The sequence below is a fragment of the Callorhinchus milii genome, unplaced genomic scaffold (genome assembly GCF_018977255.1).
Source record: "Callorhinchus milii isolate IMCB2004 unplaced genomic scaffold, IMCB_Cmil_1.0 Scaffold2, whole genome shotgun sequence".
NCBI lineage: Eukaryota > Metazoa > Chordata > Chondrichthyes > Chimaeriformes > Callorhinchidae > Callorhinchus > Callorhinchus milii.
This window is the reverse complement of record NW_024704743.1, coordinates 98059554-98086388: the sequence shown is the minus strand read 5'-3', so window position 1 is coordinate 98086388 and position 26835 is coordinate 98059554. Positions and strand designations below refer to the sequence as shown.

At 40.6% G+C, this 26835-nt stretch overlaps 1 protein-coding gene across 1 annotated transcript; it reads left to right on the top strand.

The window, feature by feature from the left end:
- Positions 1-1662: 1662 nt before the first annotated feature.
- On the top strand, positions 1663-26835 carry tatdn1 (TatD DNase domain containing 1). The gene is made up of 12 exons (XM_007900915.2): positions 1663-1840; positions 4123-4188; positions 6441-6490; positions 8847-8910; positions 11179-11322; positions 12689-12731; positions 16982-17067; positions 19211-19251; positions 19753-19829; positions 21813-21883; positions 23133-23259; positions 25821-26835. The coding sequence occupies exons 1-12, from the start codon at positions 1789-1791 to the stop codon at positions 25921-25923; spliced, it is 924 nt and encodes a 307-aa protein (XP_007899106.1). The 5' UTR covers positions 1663-1788; the 3' UTR covers positions 25924-26835.

Below are 26835 nucleotides of genomic sequence, written 5' to 3'. Positions count from 1 at the left end.
GATTCCTCCTGATCTCTTGCTTTGCCAATTATCTTAAATTGATGTCCTCTAGTCAATAATTCTCTATCAAAACGCATAATTGTAAAGACCTTTTTAACCGGAATCCCCTTTTTGTGTTCTATTGAAAATAGGCACAGTTTCTCCAGTGTCCTCTCATAGTCTTGTCCCTGGTATCATCCAAGCAAATCTGCAACCTTTCTATTACCTGACAATCTACCTAAAGTGGGGTGATCAAAGTTGAATACAATACTCTATTTACAGTTAGAGTATTCACATGTTATAATTTTGCATGCAATGTGCTTTTAAAGTTCTTTTATTCACTCCAAAATTCAAGCATATTACGCAAATTGCGTTTTTCTTCTTATATATATTTTATCGTGGCTTTCATTACTGAGTAGCAGTTACTTGCACTTTGCACTAAGAGTCTTACTTGAAATACACATTTACTGAGGATTACATTGAACTTCTTAAATGTTGCCTTTGAAAATTTCTGAATCCTGTGGAGTAGCAAATATTCATAATTCCTGCACAGATCTGCCCATACGTTGGGGAAATGTTCCAAAGGTGAACTCTGGAACTCTCTCCCCCAAAAGGCTGTGGATGCTGGATCCATTCACATCTTCAAGGCTGAGGTGGATAGCGATTTGTTAGGTCAGGATATTAAAGGATATGGGGCAGGACGGGTAATTGGACTTGAGGTACAGATCAGTCATGGCGCAGTATAGAATGGCAGAACAGGCTCAAGGGTTGAAGGCTCTACTCCTGTTCCTACGTTTTTATGAAATTTATAGTTTCTCACAATATATCAGATAAAATTGGTTTCACTTCATGGCTGGTTGTAGGACATTACTGTGCGGAAACCCTCCACCGCGTTTGCCCACAAATGCACAGTAAAAGCCTGTGAAGCGCTTTGAAATGACTCAGGCGTGTTGTAGGCTCTATTATCACTGGTGGTATTATCACGGCTGTGCAGGGGGGGTGGGGGGGGGCGGCTGTGCGGGGGGGGTGGGGGGCGGCTGTGCGGGGGGGTGGGGGGGCGGCTGTGCGGGGGTGGTGGGGGGGCGGCTGTGCGGGGGGGTGGGGGGGCGGCTGTGCGGGGGTGGTGGGGGGCGGCTGTGCGGGGGGGGTGGGGGGGCGGCTGTGCGGGGGGGCGGCTGTGCGGGGGGGGTGGGGGGCGGCTGTGCGGGGGGGGTGGGGGCGGCTGTGCGGGGGGGGGTGGGGGAGCGGCTGTGCGGGGGGTGGTGGGGGGTGGCTGTGCGGGGGGGGTGGGGGCGCGGCTCTGCGGGGTGGGGTGGGGGGCGGCTGTGCGGGGGTGGTGGGGGGGCGGCTGGGCTGGGGGCGGGGCTGGGGGGCGCGGGCTGGCTGGGGGGCTGGGGAAGTCGGGGCTGGGGGGCGGGCTGGGGGCGGGGCTGGGGAAGGCGGGGCTGGGGACGGAGCTGGGGGCGGGGCCTGGCTGGGGGCGGGGCTGGCTGGGGGGCTGGCTGGGTGGGTCTGGCTGGGGGCGGGGCCTGGCTGGGGCGGGGCCTGGCCGGGGCCTGGCTGGGGGCGGGGTGGTGGGGGGGGGGCTGGCTGGGGGCGGGGCTGGCTGGGGCGGGCGCCTGGCTGGGGGGCGGGCCTGGCTGGGCGGCCTGGCTGGGGCGGGGCCTGGCTGGGGGCGGGGCCTGGCTGGGGGCGGGGCCTGGCTGCTGCCTGGGGATGGATTGGGCGCCGTTCTCTCCACATTAAAACTTGGCGCCGCCGCCGCCCGGGGTCACCTCAGGCCGCGGCTCCGCTTCCGGGTCAGTGCGGATGGCGGCGGCTCTGGCCCCGGTGCGGAGGATGGGAGTCTTCACCTTTATCGGTGAGTGAGAGTGAGAGCCGGAGCCACGGCTCGAGAGAGAGAGAGAGGGGTCCCCGAGACCTGTACCCCTCATACACACAACACACACACACACATAGATATACACACACCCACATATACCCACATACACACACACACACCCATATATACCCACACACACATACATATATACACATATATACACCCACATACACACACACTCACATACACATACACACACATATATACACACAAACGCACCCATATATACACACATACACACACACCCACATACACACACATATGTACACACAAATACACCCATATATACACACACATACAAACACACACACATATACACACCCACATACACACACGCACATACGTATATACACACACACACATACGTATATACACATATACACCCACATATAGACACACCCACATACACACACATATATACACACAAACGCACCCATATATACACACACATACAAACACACACATATGCACACCCACATACACATACACACACACATATGTACACACAAATACACCCATATATACACACACATACAAACACACACACATATACACACCCACATACACACACACACACATATACACACCCACATACACCCACGCACATACGTATATACATACACACACCCACATACACACACACATACATACACCCACACACATACACACACACACCCACATACACACACACTCCTACATACACACCACACGTGTACACACACACATACACATATACATGCACACACATATACATGCACACACATATACACACACACACACATATATACACACACATACACACATACCCACATACACACACACATACATATATACACACATGCACATACGTATATACACAGACACACCCACATACACACACATATACATATACACACGCACATACACACACACCCATATACACACACACACACATATATACACACACCCACATCCCCACATAAACACACGCACATATGTATATACACATACACACCCACATACACACACACCCACATACACCCACACACCCACATACACCCACATACACAGCCATACACCCACACACATATACACACACACCCACATACACACATGCACACACACACGCACATAATTACACATACACACATGCATACATACACACATACATGCATACATACACATGCATACACATACATACACGCACATAAATACAGGCACACACACACAGAGACATATACAATCACAGACACATACACACAGAGAGGCACATACACATACAATCACAGACACATACAATCACAGACACATACATGCACAGAAGCCATCCGGTCCACACCCACACACACACACATCAGGACCTCTGTCCCCCCAACCTCCCCCACACACAATACAACAACAACAACTCACATTTATACAGCGCCCTGGGCAGCATCCAGGCCACTTAGAACATACATATATACATCCCTGGCACGAAACAACTGGAATTGGGCAGCCCGGCACCAATATCCTCAGAAATATCTGCCAAATGTTGCTTATTTGGGAGGCTTGTCTCTTGGTTTGTTTTTTGGGCTTCAGTCTCCTCTCTCTCATCGTCCCCATCTCTAAAGCGTTTTGAGATGTTTGTGAAAGAAACAGTGTGACTGCAACTTGCAGTGGTGTAAAGATGTCTTGACACGTGCCAGTATTGAAATGAAGTGTTTCAAGTGTTAAATGGCAAGTGTTAAGTGGTAATCTGTGTTAAGTGGCAATCTGTGTCACTCTTCCTGATCAGAAATGTCACTCCCAGCAACTCACTATTGGCTATTCTCCATCATACTTGGGTGGGCAGGGGATCCTGATGCTGCAGCTTTTGATATCCTTCTATTTTCTGAGTATTTAATGATATTCAAGTACACATAATACTGACATAATACATCATTATAAATTACAGCCCTTCTTTGTGTTCTCTGCCCTATACCTCTTCTTTCTTTCTGAATTAGCATGCATGAGTGAATACGATTCTATGTATTTTGCATTATTTCATTTACGTTGGAGCAGTTTTATCCAGAATGTTTATAAATCCATTAATACTGGGGTCACCTGGTAGTAATTATGAGCAGGACCTCTGGTTGTCTTCCCCCCTATGTGTAGACTGGGAATTAATTCTGTGTTTTTGCTCTATATGGCTTAGTTAAAATTTTTTTTAGCTTTTCCCCCCTTTGACCTCTTTCATTGACCTCTTTCAGTTTTAGTTCCTCAGTACATTCTTTATGTCTTTTTCTTTCTTTTTATTTGAACAGATATCGGTATAAATCTAACAGATCCCATGTTTCGTGGCATTTACCGTGGTTCTCAAAAACATCAAGGTAAATTGTGATTTGTAATTAATCAGATAATTTATCCTTTGCATTAAGATAACCAGGCATTTTTATCGACTATGAGGTGCTGCTGTTTATATTTACCTATACTCATGAATGGAGAATGTGGTTACATAAAATCCAGATATGTTAGAAATATGTTGGTCAGATTCTATTGAACCCTGACATTTGTTGTACTTTTTGAAATGGTAAACTAATCTTTCAGAGATCAGATAAGCATTTAGAGTGAGGTTAGATAATTACTAATATTGGCATGTTCAAGGCTAATTTTTTTTATTTTGGGTGCATAAAATTAGACACCGCATTCTAACGGTTATCATTGACTAAGGTGTCTTGACACATTCATAAATTCAGTACTATGTTTAAGAAAATCACACCAGACTGCCACCTACACATGGAAATGTTCCAGTGTCTGGAATGGAATGTGCATTAAGAAGTGTACCATACTTCTGGTAACTGCGGGTTGGAGGAGACTCGTATTATAAACAGAGTTATGTTCTAATGAGGCTTTTAAAGTGCTGACTAGGATGCTAAAACTGGTTGATTGTTTTGTCAAAAGGATTAAAGCAGGTTATGATAAAATGATTTACTTTGCTGTATCCCCCAGAAGTACTGCTCTTGTCAACAACAATGTTCATTTATATAGCACCTTTCACATAGGATATCATCTCGCAAGTGATTCACATTTATTGGGCTGGATATTGAGCGAGGAAAAAGATAAGTTGTTATCAACAAGGATGAGAATTTTTAGCTGTTTAAGCAGAATTCAATTTAGGCTTTTAGCTTTGTGCTGTAACTGGTGTATTTACAGAGACCTCTGGTGGTAGTAACCTGCCTCCTTGTCTGAAGTTACCTTTAGCAAGCAATACAGACATACAGAGAATTTTAAGTTCATTTGTAGCTTGCCCTCAATTAAAAAATAATAACATGAATAGCAATCGCTACCTATGGTTGGTTAGTTTCAGAGGCAATGACCTTATTTAAATATTCCGTCTTTAGAATTGAATGTGTTGGTGGGTGGAGATGGAGGAGAAACTCTGACAAAATTGAAGTTAATGATTGGATAAAAACAAGCCTTTTAAAGTGTTTTTAATGGGATGCTGTACCATATCAATTGGATTATATGCACAAGCTTTTCCAGGTGTTAAGATGTCAAGTCTACAATCACACGTTTCTGCTATTCTTTTTAGTCTGCAACAAAACTCTTGTGCTGTTTCCTTTGTATTTTTGTTGTCTTGCAATGCTTCCAGTTGGTCCCAACCTAGAATTTTTATTTTTGTTCCCTCTTCTGTCAATTGCTTTTTCCAATGTTTTTTGTTTTGCTGTATTCCTTTTTGTTTCAATCTCCCACTTTATCTCCCACTGGGGCAAACTCTTATCTCACTAATGGTCTGTAAGATTTCTTGGTATTATAACAACAAGATTACATTTGTATAGCACCTTTCACGTCGGGAGGACGTCCCAAGGCGTTGGACAGAGTACAGCATTTCAAACCCGAGCTGGGGTCGGGGGGGGAGAAAGGAGGGGAGGGGAAGGGGGGTGACCGATGGCATGGTCGAAGAGGAGAGTTTTGAGACGGGACTTGAAGGAGGCTGAGGAGGGGGCGAGGAGGAGTAATTGGGGGATGGAATTCCAGAGGTTGGGGGTGGGTGGGTCGGAGGACGTGGAGCAGGCGGAGCTCGCTGAGCAGAGGGAGCGGGCGGGTTGGTAGGGGATGTCGCAGAGATAGGGTGGAGCGAGGCCATGGAGTGCTTTGTAGGTGAGGACCAGGATCTTGAACTACTTGAATTACTGTGTTATTCCTGGCTGCCTTCTCGCTACCAACAAAAAAGTAAGGAAAAGAAAGTAAAAAAAGAAATATTGAGGGAGGGGGAGAAAGAGAAGCAACTTCTGGAAACATTTTCATTTGAAGGTGCAAAGGAATAAAGGCAGATGATGGTTGACAGGAATGTAAAGAGTTGCTTAAACAAGCTGGTTTAGAGATATGATTCCCTTCCCCCTATAAAAAAACAAAGCCAAAATCTCAATTCTTCCTGCTTGTCAAGGGCCCTGCAAATGGGGCCTCCAAAAAGTCGAGGAATCTTTGAAGTCTTTGCTTGAGTTACTTGAAATAACTACATTGCCTCCTGTATTGAATGTATTATTTAATCACGAAGAGCTGTGAATGGCAAAGTGCCCACCTGCTTGCCTAGATTGTAGAGGTTCAGAAATTCAGTCGCTCTATGTGTGTGCTTTTACAGATGACTTTTCGGATGTGATGCAGAGAGCTTTCAAAACTGGAGTTCAAAAGGTAAAATAAATGGCGAGGCAAAAACGACTTCTGAAATGTTTTCCCAAAGTCATGTTGTTTCATTGCCACTTCTCTCTCCCCGATTGGTGCTCAGCTGCTGAGTCGCACAATTCTACTGTTGGGATTAAACAATAATAAACAGTGATAAGTAAAATTAAGCCACATCTTGTAGAAGGTCATTGACTTTTGGAATAATTATCAAAACTGTGATGAAGTCGACCCTCAAAATGAGTGACCTCACTCTATAATTTTACTAAAGAAGGAACTTGGATTTTTATCGCCCATAAACATCTCATAGTGTCGTAACTTTTTAGTAGGTGTCCATTTTGCCTACAGCAAATTCCACAAAAGAACATGAGGTGGACATTTGTTGGCAAACACTTCTCTTTTTGAAAAAGTGTCAGCTTGGCTCAGTTGATGGTTCTCTAGTCTGAGTCAGAAGGTTGTGGGTTCAAGCCCCTTGTTAAGACTTTGAAATCACAGTTTAGGCTGACACTATAATATAGTGCTGAGGATGTGCTGCATTGTTAGAGGTGCTATCTTTCGGAGGAGATATTAAACTGGGTCCTGTCTGCCTGTTCAGGTGGATATTAGAGATCTCATGGCAACTTTGAAAGAGAACAAAGTTTCTCACTGTATCCTGGCCAACAATCTCTCCAAATAAAAATTGGTCACTCGGTTCAGTTGTTTATAGGACATTGCTGTGCGCAAATTGGCTGCCACATTCACCTAGAAATACACAGTCGTTACACTTCACAGTAAAATCCTGTGATGCCCTTTGAGATGTTCCGATGATGTATTAAGACACTATCAAATGTAAGAATGATTAAAGTGTTGTGAGATTTTTAAAGTCGACACGAGGAGCAGGTAAACGGGGCTTTAGTTTAACATTCCATCAATAATGTAACGCTCACTCCAATAGAGCCTTAGAATGTCAGTCTAGACTGAGCCAAGGACCCAAGGCTTCATCCCACAACCCACAGACAAGTGCTATTAACTGAGCCAAACTATTCCCTTAATAAAGACAAGGAAGGATTGCAGCAGATGGGTCATAAATTATATTCGTTGGGTATCAGATGTTCTGTCCTCGTGTATTCTAGTTACCATGAAAACTTTGGATATAGATCAGCACTTGATAAAATATGCATGCCTTTTACATCTTTAATGCTTAAATATGAACTTCAGTGGCAGTTCAAAAGATCACTTGGACAATCTACAAAAAGTTTACCCCCCCACCCTGTGTGTGTGCTCCATTTATTGTTGTATGTTCTCATAGAGGTGTCCAGGGCTGATCCATTATGTAATATCACCTCAGGCACTGACAGCATCAAGCTACATGTATGCACATTCCACCTCAGAGGACCAAGTGCGCAACATCAATGTCTTGTTTGATTCTCAACTATCCATTAATACCCACATCCGTGCCGTGACCTGTTCAGCTTTACCCCGCCTATCCAACATTGCTCTCCTGCGCCACTACCTCCCCCCTCAGGTCTCCCGGGCCGCTGAGACCCTCTTTTATGTTTTTATCATATCCAGGCTTGACAATGCCACTCTCTGCTCACTGGATTTCCCATTTCTTCACTCACAAGCTGCAGACCATTCAGAACTCTGCAAATTATTTCCTCTCCTAAACTGGGCTCCGTGAGCCTATCACCCCCATCATCGCCTGGCTTCCCAGCTCCCAGAGGATTGAGTTCAAGATCCTTGTCTTCACTTTTAAATTCCTCGACCATCGTGACTTACCCTAGTTCTACGATCTTCTTAAACCTTACCAACCTGCTTACTCCCTTCTCTCAGCAGGCATTGGCTTCATTCATGTCTCCTGCCCTGTCCACCTCACCATTGGCAGTCCAGCATCAGCCTATCTGCCCCCAATCTCTGGGACTCCATCCTGGAGACCCTTTGCCTTGCCTCATGTTCTGTCTCAGGACTTTCCTCTGACTGCACCTTGGGTCATCTTTCCCCCGCCCCCCCCCCCGTCCCATTTCCACCCACCCTCACCTCTCCTGAATCCAATCCCCAGTTTATGTACAAACCCTCGACATTCCATCACCATGGGATGTCCTCCTGGCATGAAAGGCACTATATAATGCAATTTATATTTAATACATTGGTAACAGTATTAGAGGAAAGATTAATTGAAAATACATTTATTTCCTAATTGAGTTATAGTACTTAAACTCCTGTTTACTAAACTTCGTAGGGGCATTCTTGCTCATCTTAAAAAAAATCTTTAACCAAGACAAATATATGAAACCATGAAGGAATTAGTTCATAGAATTAAAAAGGTGGCTGTATATTTAACCTGAACTAAAGTCTAAGGTCTCATCTATTGATAGAAACTATTGTTCAGTTCATGATTACAGGAGGCAGTTTGCAGGATAGTAAAGATGCACTGAAACTGGCACAGACAAATGGTAAGTTACAAAACCTGTTCTACAATTCTTCTGAAGGTGAGACAGGATTACATTAACCTGTCCACAAATGTCTCTACAATTTTTGCTGTTGATTTCATCAATTCTTCAGTTGAATGTTTCAGGATACAGGACTTAAAAGGAATCAAAAATGCTGATCTTCAGTATTGATATTTTTGTATGTTTTTTTCTTGCTTGAAAGATTGCAATAACATAAAAACAAATCCTGGAATGCTAGCCTAATAGTTTAAGCTATTATGAAAATCGTGAAGTGTATAATAGTGAGCTATTTTGATGGTTCATTTACTCTATTCAGTAAATTACTGGCCTAAGCAGATGAGGAAGGTCCCCGGTTCAATCCCTGGTGTGTGCTGAGTTAGTTGATTAGTCGTGGCAGGGAAAGAGGGAAGATGTTAAAAGAGGAGAAAATTTGGGCAAGGGAGGTGAAAAAGTATATAACATTATTTCACCTTCTTGGCTTTACGAATGATGTATTTAACTGAACATTGGAAATAAGAGATACCATTCTAGGTATGTAGCGTTTGTGAGAAGACAGGAGCAGCATACTAAAGGATCTAAATTCCACCCAATCTTAACTTGTTAGACAAATTTGCCTTAAAGTTGTAGAACACGCATACATGTGGAAATTCGTAAGTTCAGGGTCAATTTGGAAACCTGATGTTTTTAAAATAATTTTTTTTAAAACATCTTCCAAATTCAGATTGAATTTAAGAAATTTCCACGATTCCGCATGATCTTACAGTTCAAGACAAATGGTCTGAGAAGCTAAGTATAGGTGGTGCTTCAGGCAATAAGTCTTAAGAGGACTTGGGATTGAAATTTCAAAATGATAAAAGCTGATTCTTTTTAATGCTCAAACAGCTTCCCTAAATCTACAATAAATTGCAGGAAGCTGATGAACAAAGTGCAGGTTAGTGACTGATTCTATGGCACAAGGAAAATTTTCATTGCAGGAAAGCATTAGCTTTAATTGGTTGACAGCCAAATCCAATAGCAGCAACAAACTCGAAGGTGGGTGTTTTAGACTATTTAAGTGAATCAATTACAGCGAATCCCATTATTAGGTGGAAAGTTGAGGTCCATAAGATTCTAACTCGGCTTCTACTGAGGCGAGATCATCAAGTCAATGCAATGCATATGGGTATAGAAAGCTGGCTTCCTCTCTGTATTATTAAACAACTCACTTGAGGGTCATTGTTGTCGCTGACGAGGTTGCTTACTGTGCACAGGAAGCTTCCTGTAGCGTTGACCTGATAAAAATGGGTCATTTTTAGTGGGCGGGAAGCCAACTGGTCTATTCTAAAAGTGTACCTTTTTACAGGATTCTACTGTACACAGCGGGGAAGAATTTCATTATAAAACGAAAACTTGCCTTTACTTGAATTCAGTGGCAGATGAGTGTTCACTGTTGACATTTAGTTCAGTTCTAATCCTACAACACCATTTAAATTGTTCAGCTCCTGCACATGCCCTATTTTTGACGAGATGGGGCCTGTAGCTAATTATTCGCTTTCTCTGTTTTTTTTTGTTAGTCAGCCAGGTGACTGACTTATCAAAATCTAGCACCTTGCTTAATAGTATCCAAACCATACTGAGTTCCACATATGTATGCCACTTAGTCATGGAAACTTCCCTGTGTTTCGAATGGAATGAGCTTGGACATGCATCACTACCCTTGTATGAAAGCCGTAAACCAGAATATTCAAGTTTTACTAGTTATTTCTAGATAGCAACAATCTAAAGATGGTAATTAGGTTGCTAAAATGGTTAGATCTATGATTTAAATTTCTACATTTATTAAAAGTCCGACATTGCCCATGTTTTAATAACAAAGGCACTTTCATATTTTAATAACTGGAAAATGAATTCTGTTTTATCGTGGAAATGATATGTAAGATAATAGCACCTTTAATAGCACCTTCTCATAGGATGAACGTCTGAAAGTGCTTCACGGATATTATAGGGGTGTGTGGAAAGGAATGAGAATTAAAGGATCTTGACCAATACAGAGTGAAAAAGAGTGTGTTGGAAGGATTTCTTTTTGAAGTCATATAGAATGCATTTGTGTGAGATTAGGAAGCTGCTACACTGTAGTACCAACAATCTGTGTATGCAGAGCTTTTTCAATATATAAGAAGGAAACTGTACCATACATTATTCTGTCTAAGTCAGGATTTTAAGTTGCACAGAATACATGGCTTCAGATAAAACTTGTTGATCATTTCTGTGCAATGTCGCTGTTCCACACAGATGCTTTCTACAGTACAGTCGGTTGTCACCCTACACGTTGTGCAGAATTTGAGCAGAATGATGCTGAGCAGTATTTGGCTGATCTGAAAGACTTAGCCACCAAGAATAAAGGGAAAGTGGTGGCCATTGGGGAGTTTGGCTTGGGTAAGTTTAAAAAGTGACGAATTACTCCCAAATGTGCTGCTGTCTGAGGAGGTATTGTTGGTGATCACTCTGTATCAGTTTTGTTTGATAAAGTTGATGCCTTAGTGATTGAGATGTCAGTTTTCAGTACATATACAAAGCAAGTGACAGATGTAACGAGATGTACAGGTGAAGAGATCCTTTGGCCCATTTGATCTCATCCTTACACAATATCTACACCACTATCATGACTGGATCAAGCTGTTTCTTAAATGAGTCTAGTATCCTGGTTTCTATCACTATTGCTGGTAACCCATTCCAGCTGTTAATTATCCTCTGAGTAAAGAAATAATTCCTGGTGTCTGTCCTACATGTGCCCTTCACGTGACTATACCTATGCTCTCTTGTCCTGCTGCCTTGGCATATCTGAAAATATTGCTATGGATTTATTTTCTCTCAGTCCCTTTTAGCATCTTATATACCTCTATAAACTCCCTTCTGAGATCCCTTTTCAAGGACAATTAGCCCTGGTGTATCTAGTCAATTTTCATAACTCTCTGACACAGGGTATCTCCTCTCACTTGCAAAAGTGAAACTTCATCAGAGAAAAGATTATCTGACGCTTCTGAGCATTCAGTGAATTCATCACCCAAATATTTTCAATACTGCCTTTTGAAATGAAATGACATTGCTGAAGGTGACATCTCATTTTGGGCAGCCATTAAAACTTTTGATATCACGATGGCATTATTCTCATCTCCACAGATGCACAAGTGAATTGGCTGCTCTGGGTAGTCCAATATTTATTTTTCCTCTTTGTAGATCAGGAATACCCATTTCTTCATATGGAACTGGGAACTGTAAGAGTATAAGGTAGAGAGGAACATTCCATTGAGAAATAGAGGCTTGTAGAGTTATTTCTCAGCTGAACATGTATTAAAAAATTCAGCCAGTTGAAGTTGCAACCTTTTTTGAATGTGGGGGTAATATGAGTAAGTACACCATGGAATGGAAGTATGGATTATACCTCCAATTAAACTTTAGAAACACACCATTTACATTTCTAATTTACTAATCATTTACAAATAAGAACATAAGAATTTGCTAGGCGAAAGAAGACCAAGGTCGATTTAGTTCGCCTTCCATCATCCTGGTAGTCGCTTGACATGTCATTTCCCAAACTATATATTGCATCCCGAGATATTGTTTTCAAGCAGAAATCTATCTAATTTGTTCTTGAAATAAACAACAGTTTCTGCTTCCACCGCCTCTCTAGGGAGCCTGCTCCATAAGTTTACTACTCACTCACTGAGTAGTGTCTCCGCAGATTTGTTCTGAATTTACCCCCTTAACTTACTCTTTCCTTTGTTTTATTTTTCTCCTTTAGACTTTGACAGATTGGAGTTCTGCCCTAAAGAGACGCAGCTGAAGTAAGTAGCATTTTCTTTTTGTCCTCCCCGGTCTCTTGTGTCCAATTGGAACCTGCAGATTGCTTGTACCCTCGCTCCCCCCCTCCCTTCCCCTTCCCTCTGGTTCCATTGTGAAGCAGGTGCCATTGGCCCCGAGATTCCTTTCCCCAATTACCTCCACGACGAGACAGACACACACACACATCTGCACACAGTAGCAGGGCTGAGATTGAAAAAGCTGGAGTGATGGATTAAATCCACACAGTCACTGTAAAATGTTGAAGCTCTGATGTGCTGTGGACCTAGTTATAATTTATTTTCCTGTTTTATTTAAAAACACATTCACTAATGGATAACACTTTAGTGGTATCCATTAGAAAGACATATTTTCTTATTCATTGTCACTCCTTAGAAGTGGTTAGTTCACTCTCTTAATGACTACATCATCACAATATGTGGCAAAACTAAGCAAATCTGTAAGTTTTACACCTGGAACTGAGTGAGTTTAAGGATTTATTTAATGTTCAATTGGAAAAATCCCTGCAGTTTCATTGTTTCATTGATAACTTCTGTAGGTACCTTGTCCAAACCAACATTTGTTTATGACTTGTCCAGAATATAATAATAATCATAATCATTGATTTCATACAGCATTTATAATTTTAGAACATCTTATTGATTGTGGAGGATTGTAGGACCAGATACTGGGGAAAAAGGTTCTTTGACTTATGGCTCTCTTGCACCTGAGTGTAATGGTCCAAAAAATTTGACCAAATACTTGGCTTTGTGTTACTTGCAGTCACTCTTACAAAGTCCAGTGCAGCTCTTCACTGTAAGACTGAACCTAGAGTACTACATACTGTTCATTTCTGTTTACCGTGACATAAGGAGGTTACCGGGCCTGAATAATCCTCAGTGTTAGGGGAATGAACTAGGAGCTGTGATTAGATATAGGGCTCTCCAGTCTTGAGAGAAGACGACGGATAGAAATTATGAAATTTTAAAATGGGATTGAAAAAGTAAATCCAGATCAATATTTTAGGATGCACCAAGACAGAAGAACAAGAGGACACAGGTTTAGAGTTGTAAACGGTAATTTCAGATCAGCTACAGGAAGTTTTCCTTCACATAGGGTAACTAACAACATCGACATCTTCATCCAAACCAATCTTGTGATCTTTTGAATTTACTTATAACGCAGACCCCAATTTGTGCACAGCTAACCCACTTGTTTCTCGCTTGTTGGTTGGCTAAAATGGCTAATATCTGATTCATTATTTGTCATTAACATTGCTTCCTATTTTACTGCCTATGAGCGAAGTGACAATGACAATCACCTAATGACCTGGACCTTGGCCTTTTTAGTTTCCTATGTTAAAAAAGGCCCCTCTTTAGCCTCGGTTCATCACCAACGTTTCTTCCCGCTTTGCGAATGTGCAAAGCAAGTGCTGTTGTGGTGACGTGATGATTCTATTTGTGTGGGAACTGGTCAGAATGCTCATTGCGCCCCAGCTGGTTGTACGATTCCAGTCAAACCCGCTACTAAATCATGGGTTAGGTTTCAGGCTGATGAGGTTTCAGCCTGGCTCAGCTGATAGCACTTTCGCCTCTGAATCAAAGGTGATTGGTTCAAGCTGCAGCGTTGGAGAGGTGCTGCATTGTCAGAGAAACTGTCCTTCTGATATAATGTTAAACAAGGCCCTATTTGCCTGTTCAGATGCACATTAAATTCCATTGCACTATTCAAATAGAGAAGGGAATTTCTCCTGGCAAGGTATCCACATAAAATTAGGTGTTAGCCTGGCTCAGTTTATAGCACTCTCATCTCTGAGTCAGATTGTTGTGGGTTCTGACTCATCTCTGGTATTTGAACTGGTATTGTCTAGGCTGACAATAGACAATCCAGTGGAGGTGTGCTGCATTATTGGAGGTGTTGTCCTTCAGATGAGACATTAAACCGAAGAAGTGTCTGCCTGTTCTGGAGGACGTTGTAGATCTCATGGCACTATTAAAAAGAGAAGGGAGTTTTTCATGGTGTTCTGCCAACAATCACCCTGGTAAAATTGGACATTCACTTCATGCTAGTTTATGGGACATTGTTGTGTGCAGAATGCTGCTGCATTTCCCTACAAAATACACAGTCACTACACTACACAGTAATTCTTATGAGCACTTTGAGATGTCCTACCAACTTGAAAAGCGCAGTATCAACTGCGACAATTATTATTACTATTATTGATTGGGATCATAGGGATCCCAAACGCCAAGCCTGCATTGTAATAAATTGGCTTCAATGGAAGGTTCCCTTTAGGAACATTTGACGTGCTCGCGTCTTGCTATTTCATCACAGGGTCAGCATTTAATATCCCCTAGTTCTGTACACTTCTCTAATTCTGTTTTAAGCATTAGCATTGGAAATATTTTAAATGATTTTTTTTCAGTTGTGTAATGCAGATTGTTAGTATTTTAACAAGGGAGTATTTTAACAATAGAAAAAGTAGTGTATATTGTATTTGCTTGTTCTAGATCATCCTTCAAGAATTAAATAGATAAAGTACCTATTTCCCTCCATCTTTTGCTTTGCTTCTGGCTGGCTGTGTCAGTGAACTGTCTTAAACCAGACAGTTAGATAACGATTTGAAGTTTATACCAAGGACATTTTTGATGTATTATTACATAAGCCCTTTGAATTTGAGCCCTTGATCTTCTGTGTGGATGTATTTACTGGCTTAAATGCCCAGCTGGGATAAACTTTCTGGAATCCATTCACAAGCAGATAATTTCTGCATGTGAATGGACGCAGGCAACACGCTCAATGCAATTTAATTTCTTTCTGAACGTTTCTCAGGCTAAACCTACGCTTTCCATGAAACTACGTATAGTGTAGGTAGTGAAACAGTCTTCAGTCTCCAGGGTTTACATTCACATTGCCACTAAGCAAGCGCTTGGTCTTTACACGCCCCCGTATTGGAAAGGAGCCAGGGTTTGGAAGTAATCACTTCTTGATACCAGAGCAGGCAGTTAATAGCAATTCATTCATCTACTCTGAGTGATTGATGTTACTGCTGAGCACACAGATTGTGTATTAAACACTCTATCTTAGATGAAGAGAAATGCTGAGCTGCACTGTCACCTCTAGCCTCCCGCAGACGCCATATCTCTGTGCTGACAATGCCTCGCTGATTTCTCTGCTCCCAGTCTCGGTGTGCGCGTTTGGCTGCTGCCCCTGACGCAAGCCACCCCATCCCAAAATGCCCCCACTCCTCCTCACTCTTTGTTACTCAACCTATCCTACATGAAGAGCGCTATATAAATGGAAGTTGTTGTTATCTGACATGCAGTGATGTGTGCATTTCATAACGTTATGCTACTTAATGGTTCGTTGCTTTCTTTGTAAATGTCACCAATTAATTCTGTGCCATTTTTACTTCTAATTGTACTTGGAGAAAGTCCTCTTAACAAATTGCCTTTGCAAAACATAGAACTTATACTTATGATACTTAAACTTATGAATATATAAGGACCAGAAAAGAACTTTGCAGTCCTAAAGTTAAAAATAATAATCTTCCACCACTCAGTCTCTAATCACTCTCAATCGATTTCTTCCCCAAATAGCTGTAGTTCCTTCTTGAATTATCTGCCTCCACTGCCTTAGTTCAGCACAAAAATAAATTGGCAATTTCTTGGTCTTATCTACTTTAGAATTATATTCTTAGTGGAGGTTGGTAACTTACTTCCAGACTAGGCAAAAGGCACATTCTTCATTACATACTGAAGTCTCAGCTGAAATTGTAGTTTTCACAACTGAAACAATGATTTAATATAAAAAAGTAGTAAACAAACATTTATTACAGCCACAACAAAGGTCTTTTTTCATGCTTCTGTGCTGTGCCTTGTACCAAACCTAATCTCTGTTTTTTCAAAGCTGTTATTGAGATCTCACCTCAAAACCAAGCTGTAGATTCCCAAATTACCCCATAGTAGTTAGCTGAAACCTTAAATAAAAACTGAAGTTGCTGGGAACACGCAGCAGGTCAGGCAGCATCTATGGAGAGAGGAAAGTGAGCTAACATTTCAGATTATTGAAGATTAATGATCTTTCATCACTTTCCTCTCTCCATAGATGCTGCCTGACCTGCTGGCTGTTCCCAGTGACTTCTGTTTTTATTTCAGATTTCCAGCATCTGCAGTATTTTGCCTTTTATATGAAACTTTGATTAACTTCTATCTTTGAATGTTTAATGTCTGATGAAAATATTTTTGTTTTTCAGATACTTTGAAAAGCAGTTTGACTTGGCAGAAGACACTAAATTGCCTATGTTTCTACACTGCAGAAATTCACATCCAGAATTTTTAGGTATTTTTTTAAATGGAGGAAGAGGGTTATTATACAGATATAGAATACTAAGATAGTTTCTAGCAGACCCCAGTTAAATTCAGCAGTGACTCAGTCAAGCTCCCGCTCCAATGAACCCCAGGTTCCCTCCCTTCACTCTTCCCCCAATTCTGGATCAAAGACATTCTGTAGGATTATATAACAAATCTGGGATGAATCAGCGATCCGTACAAACCAGAAGGCTCCAGGTTTGTCCAGATGTAAATGATCTAAGCTGGGGTAAGGGTGGCTTACATCTGGATCTTGATGCCCCAGGACTCCTGGCCTCCCGCTTTATTGTCTGATGACTCCTTGCAGAAAAGCCTACAGCTGTGGATAGCTCAGGCACAAAACTTCTCATTATCATAGCCTTAAGACAATTGTATTAAAATTCATGATTGTGAAGGAATTTGGGAAAATTCTTAAAAGCAGGGTTAAATTTGAATGTTCAAGAACTGCAGAAAGCTGACATTCAAAATAAGACTTAATTTTAGAATTTTCCAAAATACTGTAAAATCTTGAATTTGAAGGGAACGGTTTTAAGGTTAAGATATTGAGGAATTTGGGGCCCTTGATGAGGATGGAAATGACTGATGCCTTCTAGGATCAAATAGCCTGTTTCAAGCTCACACGTTGACGATGGTCATAGATAAGGTCTCAGTGGGTAGGTGCTGCTTGTGAAACCAGCATGAGCCAATCCTGGTGAGTTCATTGCTAAGACTACACTTAGAACATTATGTGCGATGTAGGGCATGTTGCATGCAAACAATATTGTAATGTTGGAAAGGGTTCAGAAGGATGGGGAGGATTCTGGCTCTTGGATCTCCGGATCGGAAAAGTGGCTCGAAAAAGTGACTCGGAACTCAAATTTATTATCTTTGAGAAAAGATTCAGTGGAGACACTTTCAAGCTTTGCTGAAGAGAGACATGAATATCAATCTGAGCAGGTTATTAACTTACACTGTGATTGGAGAATAGAGAATGTCAGCATTAACACACTTCAACTGACATTAAGGATTAGAAAAAATAATTCTAGAGTTCTGGAAATGTAAAATCATCACCCAACAAAAGCGGTTAATTTTACGTCAATTAACTCCATTTACAAAGAATATGATGATAAACCTACTTTAGGAATAGGATTTATGATTATGAGAATAAGAACTGAGGTAAATGAGCGAGTTGGAATGAGATGGTTCATGTGCTGCTCGGACAATGGATGAGTTATCTGTGGAGTGGAATTGGTTGGACATTGTGTGCTATAAGATTGTATTCGTTTCTTGAAGTTTAACTTTTGCCTTTAAGGGTTGGAGAGAACTCAGCTTTCTTGGAGGGTTACTGCTTTTTCCTCATGCTCTTCAGGAGATTGTGTGGTTCGGGCAGTTAGTGATGTACATATTTTTTGTCAAGTCAGGTGTTTGAGATGTGAAAACCCATCACAATGCTTAAGAGTGTCCAAATCAGACTGAGTTCCACATATGTATGTCATCTACACAGGGAGATTTGTCTGTCTGGAATGTAATGCATGCTGTCCATAGACTGCTTGACTGATTCAGGGAGTTATTAGGCAAGAATTGGTAAGAGCCAAGGCCTCTCGTTATTAGAGTGTACTTAACCAGTTAAAATCTCTTGAATGTTTTCCCACTACAGATATTATGCTAATGATCTATAATTCCTGAGTTCATGACTTTTTAAAACTTGATAAGTTTACTATCCTTGAGTTTTGGGTAGAGCGCAAAAATATTAACCAGACTCACCAATGGCTTCTTTGATTTTTTGTGATCCCATGTGGTCTAAGCTACTTGGAGTGATTTAATTCTGTTTATTTTCCATACTTAATCATCTACTACTCATTTCAGTTATTGTCAAATGACTCCCATATGACACTTCAGTCTTTGCTTCTCTTTGTTACCTTTTGCAACAGTTATACCTATATATTTTACCTTGTTTTGAAGCTCTATTTAGGTAATATGGTTTTGGTATTGATTTAAATTATACTATGTTTAAAAAACATTTTATAAATGACCAGTACAATCTTCTATTGTAAATGTTTCTAGTTAAGCAAAATACACTGTAGATATAATTTGCCCTAAATCGTTCTGAACAGTTTGAACTGCTATTTTTGTAGATATAATGAGGAGAAATATGGACAGATGTGTTGGAGGAGTGGTAAGTAACTGTAGTATAATTCTATTTATTTGTCCAATCAAATGCAAAATGCAAGGAAGTTGATGAGTTAAGTTGTCTGTCTCTGCTTTAGCTATGAGGTGGGAGTCCGCAATGAATATCTTTCTGAAGCTGATCTCTAACCTCGAATGTTGGAGTGCCCATTGAATGCCAGGCTATATCTCTATGCTGTTTGACAGTGCCCTTTGGGTGCTAATCTGAATCAGGTGCCTGCTTCAAGCCAGTTTGCCTAACAAGGGGCAAAGATTCCACATGACTCTTTGTTTGATAAAACCGTAGTTCCTAGCAGTAAGCAGCATTGTCACTTCTTAAAGGAGTTTGCAGAAAGTGGACTAGCAAGTATTCATGAACTTATTTTTAACACTAATTTTTAAATTACAGTCTACTGCCTTGTAGAAGTCAGCAGACAATATTTATTGTATTTTAAAATAGACTTAGTTAATGATTGCTTTTATAAAATCTAGGTGTTCTAATTTTCTCTAGGTACATTCTTTCGATGGTACAAAAGAAGAAGCAGCTGCTCTTGTGGAAATGGGCCTCTACATTGGCATCAACGGCTGGTGGGTTTCACTGCACAGGCTGCAGCTTTGGTTTGCATGTTAATAAGGAGCATGGAGTCTGAGTCCTTTTAAAAACAAACTTTCAAATCTGATCGTTCTTGGGTTTTACAATGATATTACTAGGGATAAGTAGTTACAGCTGTAAAGAAAGATTGGACAGATCGCTTTTCTCTCTAGAGTTGAGATGGTTGACGGGATCTTAGGTGTGAAAGGATTATGAAAGGATTTGAGAAGATTGATGGCTATAGGCTGCTTCCACTTGGTGAGTCCAAAACCAGAGGGCATACATATAAGATCGCTAGTTGGTGATCCAGTAGAGAGTTTAGGAGGAATTTCTTCATGGAGAATGTGGGGAGAACGTGGAACTCACAAAGAGAATAGAAGGGTTTAGGGTTGGGAACTCCTGTGGAGTATAAACACAAGCATAGACTGGTTTGAGCCGAATAGCTTGTTTCCATGTTGTATCACTCTTTGGAACTCTGAAATTGAAAAGCATTTTATAGCCAAATTGGTTGGGGCAATGGACAGCTTGAGTACCACAGCGGAGTCTCATTATAAGGTGTTAGCTGGAGTCCACAATAGCTGCTCAGTGCTTCTACATTCACTGCACTGGTAATGTTGGTTACCTAATGACCTGAAAGCTGGACATTTTTTAATGTGGGAGCTGGACATTCACAGTGAATTGGTTCTACACTACATTTGCAATTTCAGTGAACTGCATTCTAATGAAGTGTGTTATAATTGGGTTTGACTATACTGAGCTGCGCTAAGAATGTTGCGACGTGAGCTCAAGCTTGTAGGTTTCCAATCTGGGCAAATGTTACCCACTTCAGGGCAGTTTGCCCTGCACGCATTGTTGTTTGCATACAAATACAATGGCTACATTTTGAGGCATTTCAACAATATGATGAGCCCCTTTATCCAACGCAAGGTCATTTATTAGAATAAAATTGATTGATTGCCAGTAGCAAAACTAACATTAGTAACACTCAGTATCTTAGACTTCAATGTCTGTAATGTGTCATGCATTTCACCCAGTAGATGAAATTGAAACTTCTGTAATTTTGTGCTTTCTGAAGCTCACCACGTCCTATTGCTGATTTATCCCATATTGGTTTCTATTCTCCTATATGTTATTTAATTTAGATCTAATCTGCTGATTGATTGTGTGCAGCAGCCTCTCGCTAACAGGGCTCTCCTGTTTGCTCTGGTATTGCGGGTGCTCTCGTTTTTAACTGAGTCATTCAATAAGGGAAATCATTGTTCAAAAAGAACAGTAACAAGAAACTGGATTAAAAGCCATTGCTGTTACAATTACAGTGTAATTATTTGTATGTATGAATGCAACTTGCTGCTGAATTGTCAAGCATATCAACATTTTGGAGTGGATCCCTGCAGCTCAATGGTTAGAGCACTCACCTCGCAAGCGAGAGTCCTGGGTTTGAATCCCGGCAGGTCGAAATCTTAGGCAAGTTTCCTTACTCCACACGCCTCTGTTTACCTAGCAGTAAGTAGGATCTCAGTCGTTAAGTCGATTGGTGGATCGCTTTTCCGGGGGTAATAATTCCTTTTAAAAAAAATTGGTTACTCAATCCAAGACTGTTTGTGGGATACTGCTGTGTGCAATTGGCTGCTGGGTTTCGCCCACAAAATATAGTCAGTTCACTTTATACTTTCCCCTATTCTCCGAGGATAGTCACTAGTTGGTCATTTGAGTGTTTAACTTGCGAGCTTCTTGGTGAATTAGTCATAGCTCCTTTATGTGAAAATGTGGAGCTTCGGTAACAACTGCTTACCTCTCTGCATACTGATCAGGTAGCTAACAAGCACACTGGATATATTTACAAATCTGAACTTCATGGAACACCTTCCAGGAGCTGTTGTCCCTAGCTCAGAGTTTCCTTATTAGCTACAGGAGGTTCTAAATGAAAAGGGAATACACTTCTGTGCCAGTTGTGTTGAATGCAAACTCTGTTCTTTCAGCTCCTTAAAAACTGAATCCAATCTTGAAGCCATGAAATCCATCCCAAGCGAAAGGCTGATGATAGAAACTGGTAAGTTTTTATCAACAGCAATATTGATATTGGAATGTAGTGTAATGTATATCAGTTTTTTTTATGATTCTGTTTAAATGTTGCTTTAGAACATTGTTTTGAAATCCTTTGTTTAAAAAAAGATATAACTGAAGTGCTGAGTTCGCCTCTAAGGCAAGTTTAATTGGAGGAAGAATTATTTCGCTTCTCGCTCCTGAGTCAGGAGGTTGTGGGATCAAGCCCCATATCAAGACTTGTTATCACATAGTCTAAGCAGACGCCCCAAAGCAGTGCTGGGGGTTGGGGGGGGGGGTTGTTACATCGTCGGATATGTCGACCTTTGGATGAAAAGTTAAACCAAGGTCACATTTATCTGTTCAGATGGATGTTAAAGATCCCATGGGACTATTCAAAAATAGAAGGGAGTTTCCCCTGGTGACCTGGCCAACAAATCCCCCAAATACAATTGTCACTTACTCCATGGCTGTTTTGGGGGCATTGCTGTGTGCAACTGGCTGCCGAGTTTGCCCAAAAAGTAGTCAATCCAGTATATTCTGCAACAGGTAACTTTGAGAAAGATGTTCATATCAAGGATTCATTCCAGTTATGAATCAGGTTATCCTATACAGCAGGGTGGCTAAAATTCAGATTCCAGTCATTTGTTTTATGGTGACCCAACTGCAATGTTATCCTACTGTACTTAAAGACTTCTTTCTGATGGTTGAAGTCTGGTTTGTTTGCTGGCTGCAATGGTACTATGTAAAATGAGTTTGGCCAGTCTCAACCAAGTTTTTACTGGAATTAGTGAAAAAAACTTCTCTAACTTTGTCAGAGGAAGATTTAAATTAAATCAATCTGGAGTTGATTCAGGACCACCATTTCCCAGAGATCATGGAGACTGCTAATACTTCTGCCGATTTTTCAAGAAATTCCAGGCGGTTAACATAATATCAAGTGTTTTATCACAGTCGAGATGAGAATACGTAAGACTTTAACATCAGGCATTGCCTGAAGGGGTGGTGGAAGCCGATTCAATAACAACTTTTAAGAGGGAAGTAGATAATTATTTGGGGACAAGAAGTTTGCAGGGCTATGGGGAGAAAGCATGAGAGTGGAATTGATTTGGATAGCTCTTTTCAAAGAGCCGGTACAGACACGATGGGCTGAATGGCCTCCTTCTGTGCTGTATGATTCTGTGACTAGATGGCTGTCTGGTTTCAGCTGTGTAAATTAGAATCCAGTCATACAATTACTGTATTTCTTTCATCAGATGCACCATGGTGTGGAGTAAAAAACACTCACGCGGGAGCAAAGTTTGTGAAAACAACCTTTCCTACCAAAAAGAAATGGGAAAAGGAATACTGCCTGAAGGACAGGAATGAGCCATGCCATATTATGTAAGTAATTTTTCTGAGCACAATATAGTGACTTACCAGACTCCATGTATCCAGAATTTGTACATAGCTGGACTGAGCCTGAAACAGAATTAAATAATAAAAAAAATCTGTGTTCTGTGTAGACTCCTGCTGGTCACTCTCCTAATGATCACCCCCGCCTCACAGTCCTTGCTGTCATTCAGTGATTAGGACTATTAACTTTGATTGTTTGAATTGCTTATTCGCTATCTTTGGGTCAAACAATTCCTGGCATTTTTGGCATGGAAAATTACTGATATCAGTATTGTAATTGCTGAATATAGTAATCATCAGAAATAGTATATTTCTGATATAATATCAACCAGAAACTCCAGCTCCCACCCCCCAATTGGTCTGGCTGGCTGAGATTTTAGTGCATCTCTGACATAATTAGCCCTTGAGATTTTTGCTGGGACTGTCCTCATATAATTTCATTAGGAAACTTAATTGAGATACTAAATTAATAAAGAACAGCTTTGAGAGAAAGGTATTCAGTCCATTCTTTCATTTCACATCCTAATTTAGTGCTCAATTTGGCCAGGTTTTACTCCCCTCCCCTAATAAAAGCTCCAGTTCCTCCACGGCTGCTGAATTAGGAAATGATCTGTTCCCTTTTTTATTGCTTCAAATCAAGCCAGATTCAGTGACAGTCTATTCTACAAGTTATTCTAAAACATTAAGACTTTTTCTGAAGGTAATCTTGGTTCATAGATACTTTGGTGCCTACTCAGATCATCTTTCCTGGTTTTGACAAGATATGTCTGCACATCCAAGTTATTACTTTCCTTTCTTTCATTTTAAAACATTAGATCATCTTCTAACAATATTTTTGCCTGAGTTCAAATGCCAACTGATCAGGAGAGGAAAAAAGTGTTTTCTCCTAGTGCCCATTTACAATCCTTACATTTGACATAGGGCCTTATCATGACAAACATCTCAAAGTGCTTCACAGGTTATACTGTAAAGTGGATTGACTGTGTATTTTGTGGTTGAAATGCAGCAGCAGTTATACTGTAATGTGAATTTTGCAATATTAATTTCACACAAATATCAATTATGGTGATATTTTAACATCAAGTTAAACACTACAAGTTTTACACAAAGAGCCCTAAAAAGCAATCTGGGCAATTCATACATTTCAATCATATTACACAAGTTTTAACAAAACATTTTTACAAGTTACAGCAAAGCCCCATTTCCCTGCTATTGTTCACAGTGCATGTTTTCATTTTGTTTTTCTTATACAAAACTTGTCATAAAACTCATTACAGCCAGTCTTCATATTGAAATATGGTTCCTATTATTTTCGTACCCTATTATTGATTTGTAGTCAACGAGAACGATGGTTTACGTTCAGTGAAAATATCCCTCATTTTGTTAAATCGACTGTGCTGATCTAGCTTAAAAGTGAAGAGTTTTATTTTTTTTTAAAGATTTTTTGCTGACTCACTCCCAAGTTTAAACTTACACACAAATAAAATTCATCATTCTACGGTCATATTAATCTTGCCACTTTTTTCAGCAGAGGCAGTTTTGACAAGCAAGAATGCCTGCAAAACGCTTCTCACTCCCCACTGTAAAAACTTTAAGATCCGTCTCAGGACCCATCTCTTTGATTGCACTTTCATTCACTTTTTCCCTCCCACCTCCAGTTTCGGTGCTGTTAAGCACCTTGGGACATCCACCTGACGTAAAAGGTGCTATATAATTGTAAATTTGTATTGTATAAAGGGCATTATGCAGTAAATCTCCATGGCATCTTTTGGACTAACTTGACTTTGAAAACGACATCACCAGCTTCCTGCTGTCTCTAGTTTGGCCTGACTACAGATCAGGCAGTATAGGAAAATATCAGTTTACAGGATCGATCTCAAGGTGATGCATCTATTTTTAATGGTGCTTTTAATTTTATGGAGACAAACTCATTCCCCTCTGTTGGTTAAAATAAGTACAAATCAACGACTTTCAGTCAAATGTACTCAAGTATTTTAATTTAGAAATGAGCAAAATGTCTTAAGAGTGTTTTCAAGCCCACCACTGCAAGTCTACTTGCGTCTGGTCTGACATTTTCTATAAGCACCTCAATTCAGTGTACTAAGCTTGGGGACTCTTGTTTAGCCCCACTCTGACCTGAGGGATCTGCTGCTTTATTGATGAATTGATTGAAATGCTTCAAGATACATGTGGGTTACCCCTATAAATCATAAGACCATCTCTGGATACAATGGAGAATTGAAACGCCAAGCACTTGGATAGGGAAACAGCTACTGAAGCAAGGATCTCTTCCTCTCATTGCAAAGGAGTTACAATTCTGTTACGTAATGCAACATTTTCTCAAAAGCTGCCACTGCTGTTGTGTGCACCATATCTAAGCAAAATACACTGACCTTCAGCAGCAACAGCCCCACCAACATTTGTAGTAGATACCATGTTCTCTGTATAAAGTGCACTAGAGGAAGGTGATAATGCTTCATGCAGAACATTTGTGGCTAAACCCAAGACATGTAGTGAAATTAATTCTTTTAATCTTCACTCTTTAACAGTCAAATATTGGAGATCATGGCTGCAGTGCGGGAAGAGGATGCACGTGAACTGGGCAACACTTTGTACAACAATACTGTAAAGGTCTTCTTTCCCAACAGCTGATCAGCAAGTGCATCAATCCTATTAAATGGTTTTAAAAACCCAATGTCAGTGCAGCTGGCAGTATGTTTAAAGGTACCATTCTCATACCACAGTTCATTCTGCATTGGGTTCTCCCTAGGAATGAATTCAAGCTGGAAGCAAAGGACAGGCTGCTATAACGTCAATTAACACATACAATTCACACATATGCTGCTCAAAGTGGAAATATTTTGCAAATGAGGAAAGACTACCTTTAATGTATGAATGATGGGTTTCTTTCTGGTCCCTTCCTATCTAGTTAAGGTGCATATGTACAGTAAGAGATCCAATAAATTATACAATGTCAGTCATTTTCAATACATTTTAGGATTTGTACTAGAAGGCAGATCCCTAATGCACATTATGTATGTATCTCAATGTGTTAAACTATTATTGGAATATAATTCAGTTGATATTTGGTCCAGTGGTCAATATTGATCACTTAGATATCCAGAGCTCATTATACAAATAGTAGCAGACATTGGATGTATTACAGTGGTCCGTTTGGTTTGGGGCAGAGTCTACATACGTAGCACAGCCAAAAATTCATGATGAATCACATCGCCTTATTATTGCATCCTCATTCATTGTTCTTAGCATGTACAGGATTGTTAGCACATGCATTTTAAGATGTCTGCTAGTGCCTCATGGTAAGCCTGTGTAATTTAAGCCTTTGCATATCTCTGTGTAATGGTGAAGTTCCTATATTAGCTTCTGGTGTTGCCCGTTAGAGTATCAAAATACGAGTGGTTTGAGGCAATACAGATCAATGTATTAGGTATGTTGTACATAGTCATTGTTAATGATCAAGCATTGGAACTTATGACTCCTGGAATTAACATTTATGGGAAAAGATTAATAAATTAGTATCAATTGATACTCATTTGTCTGAAA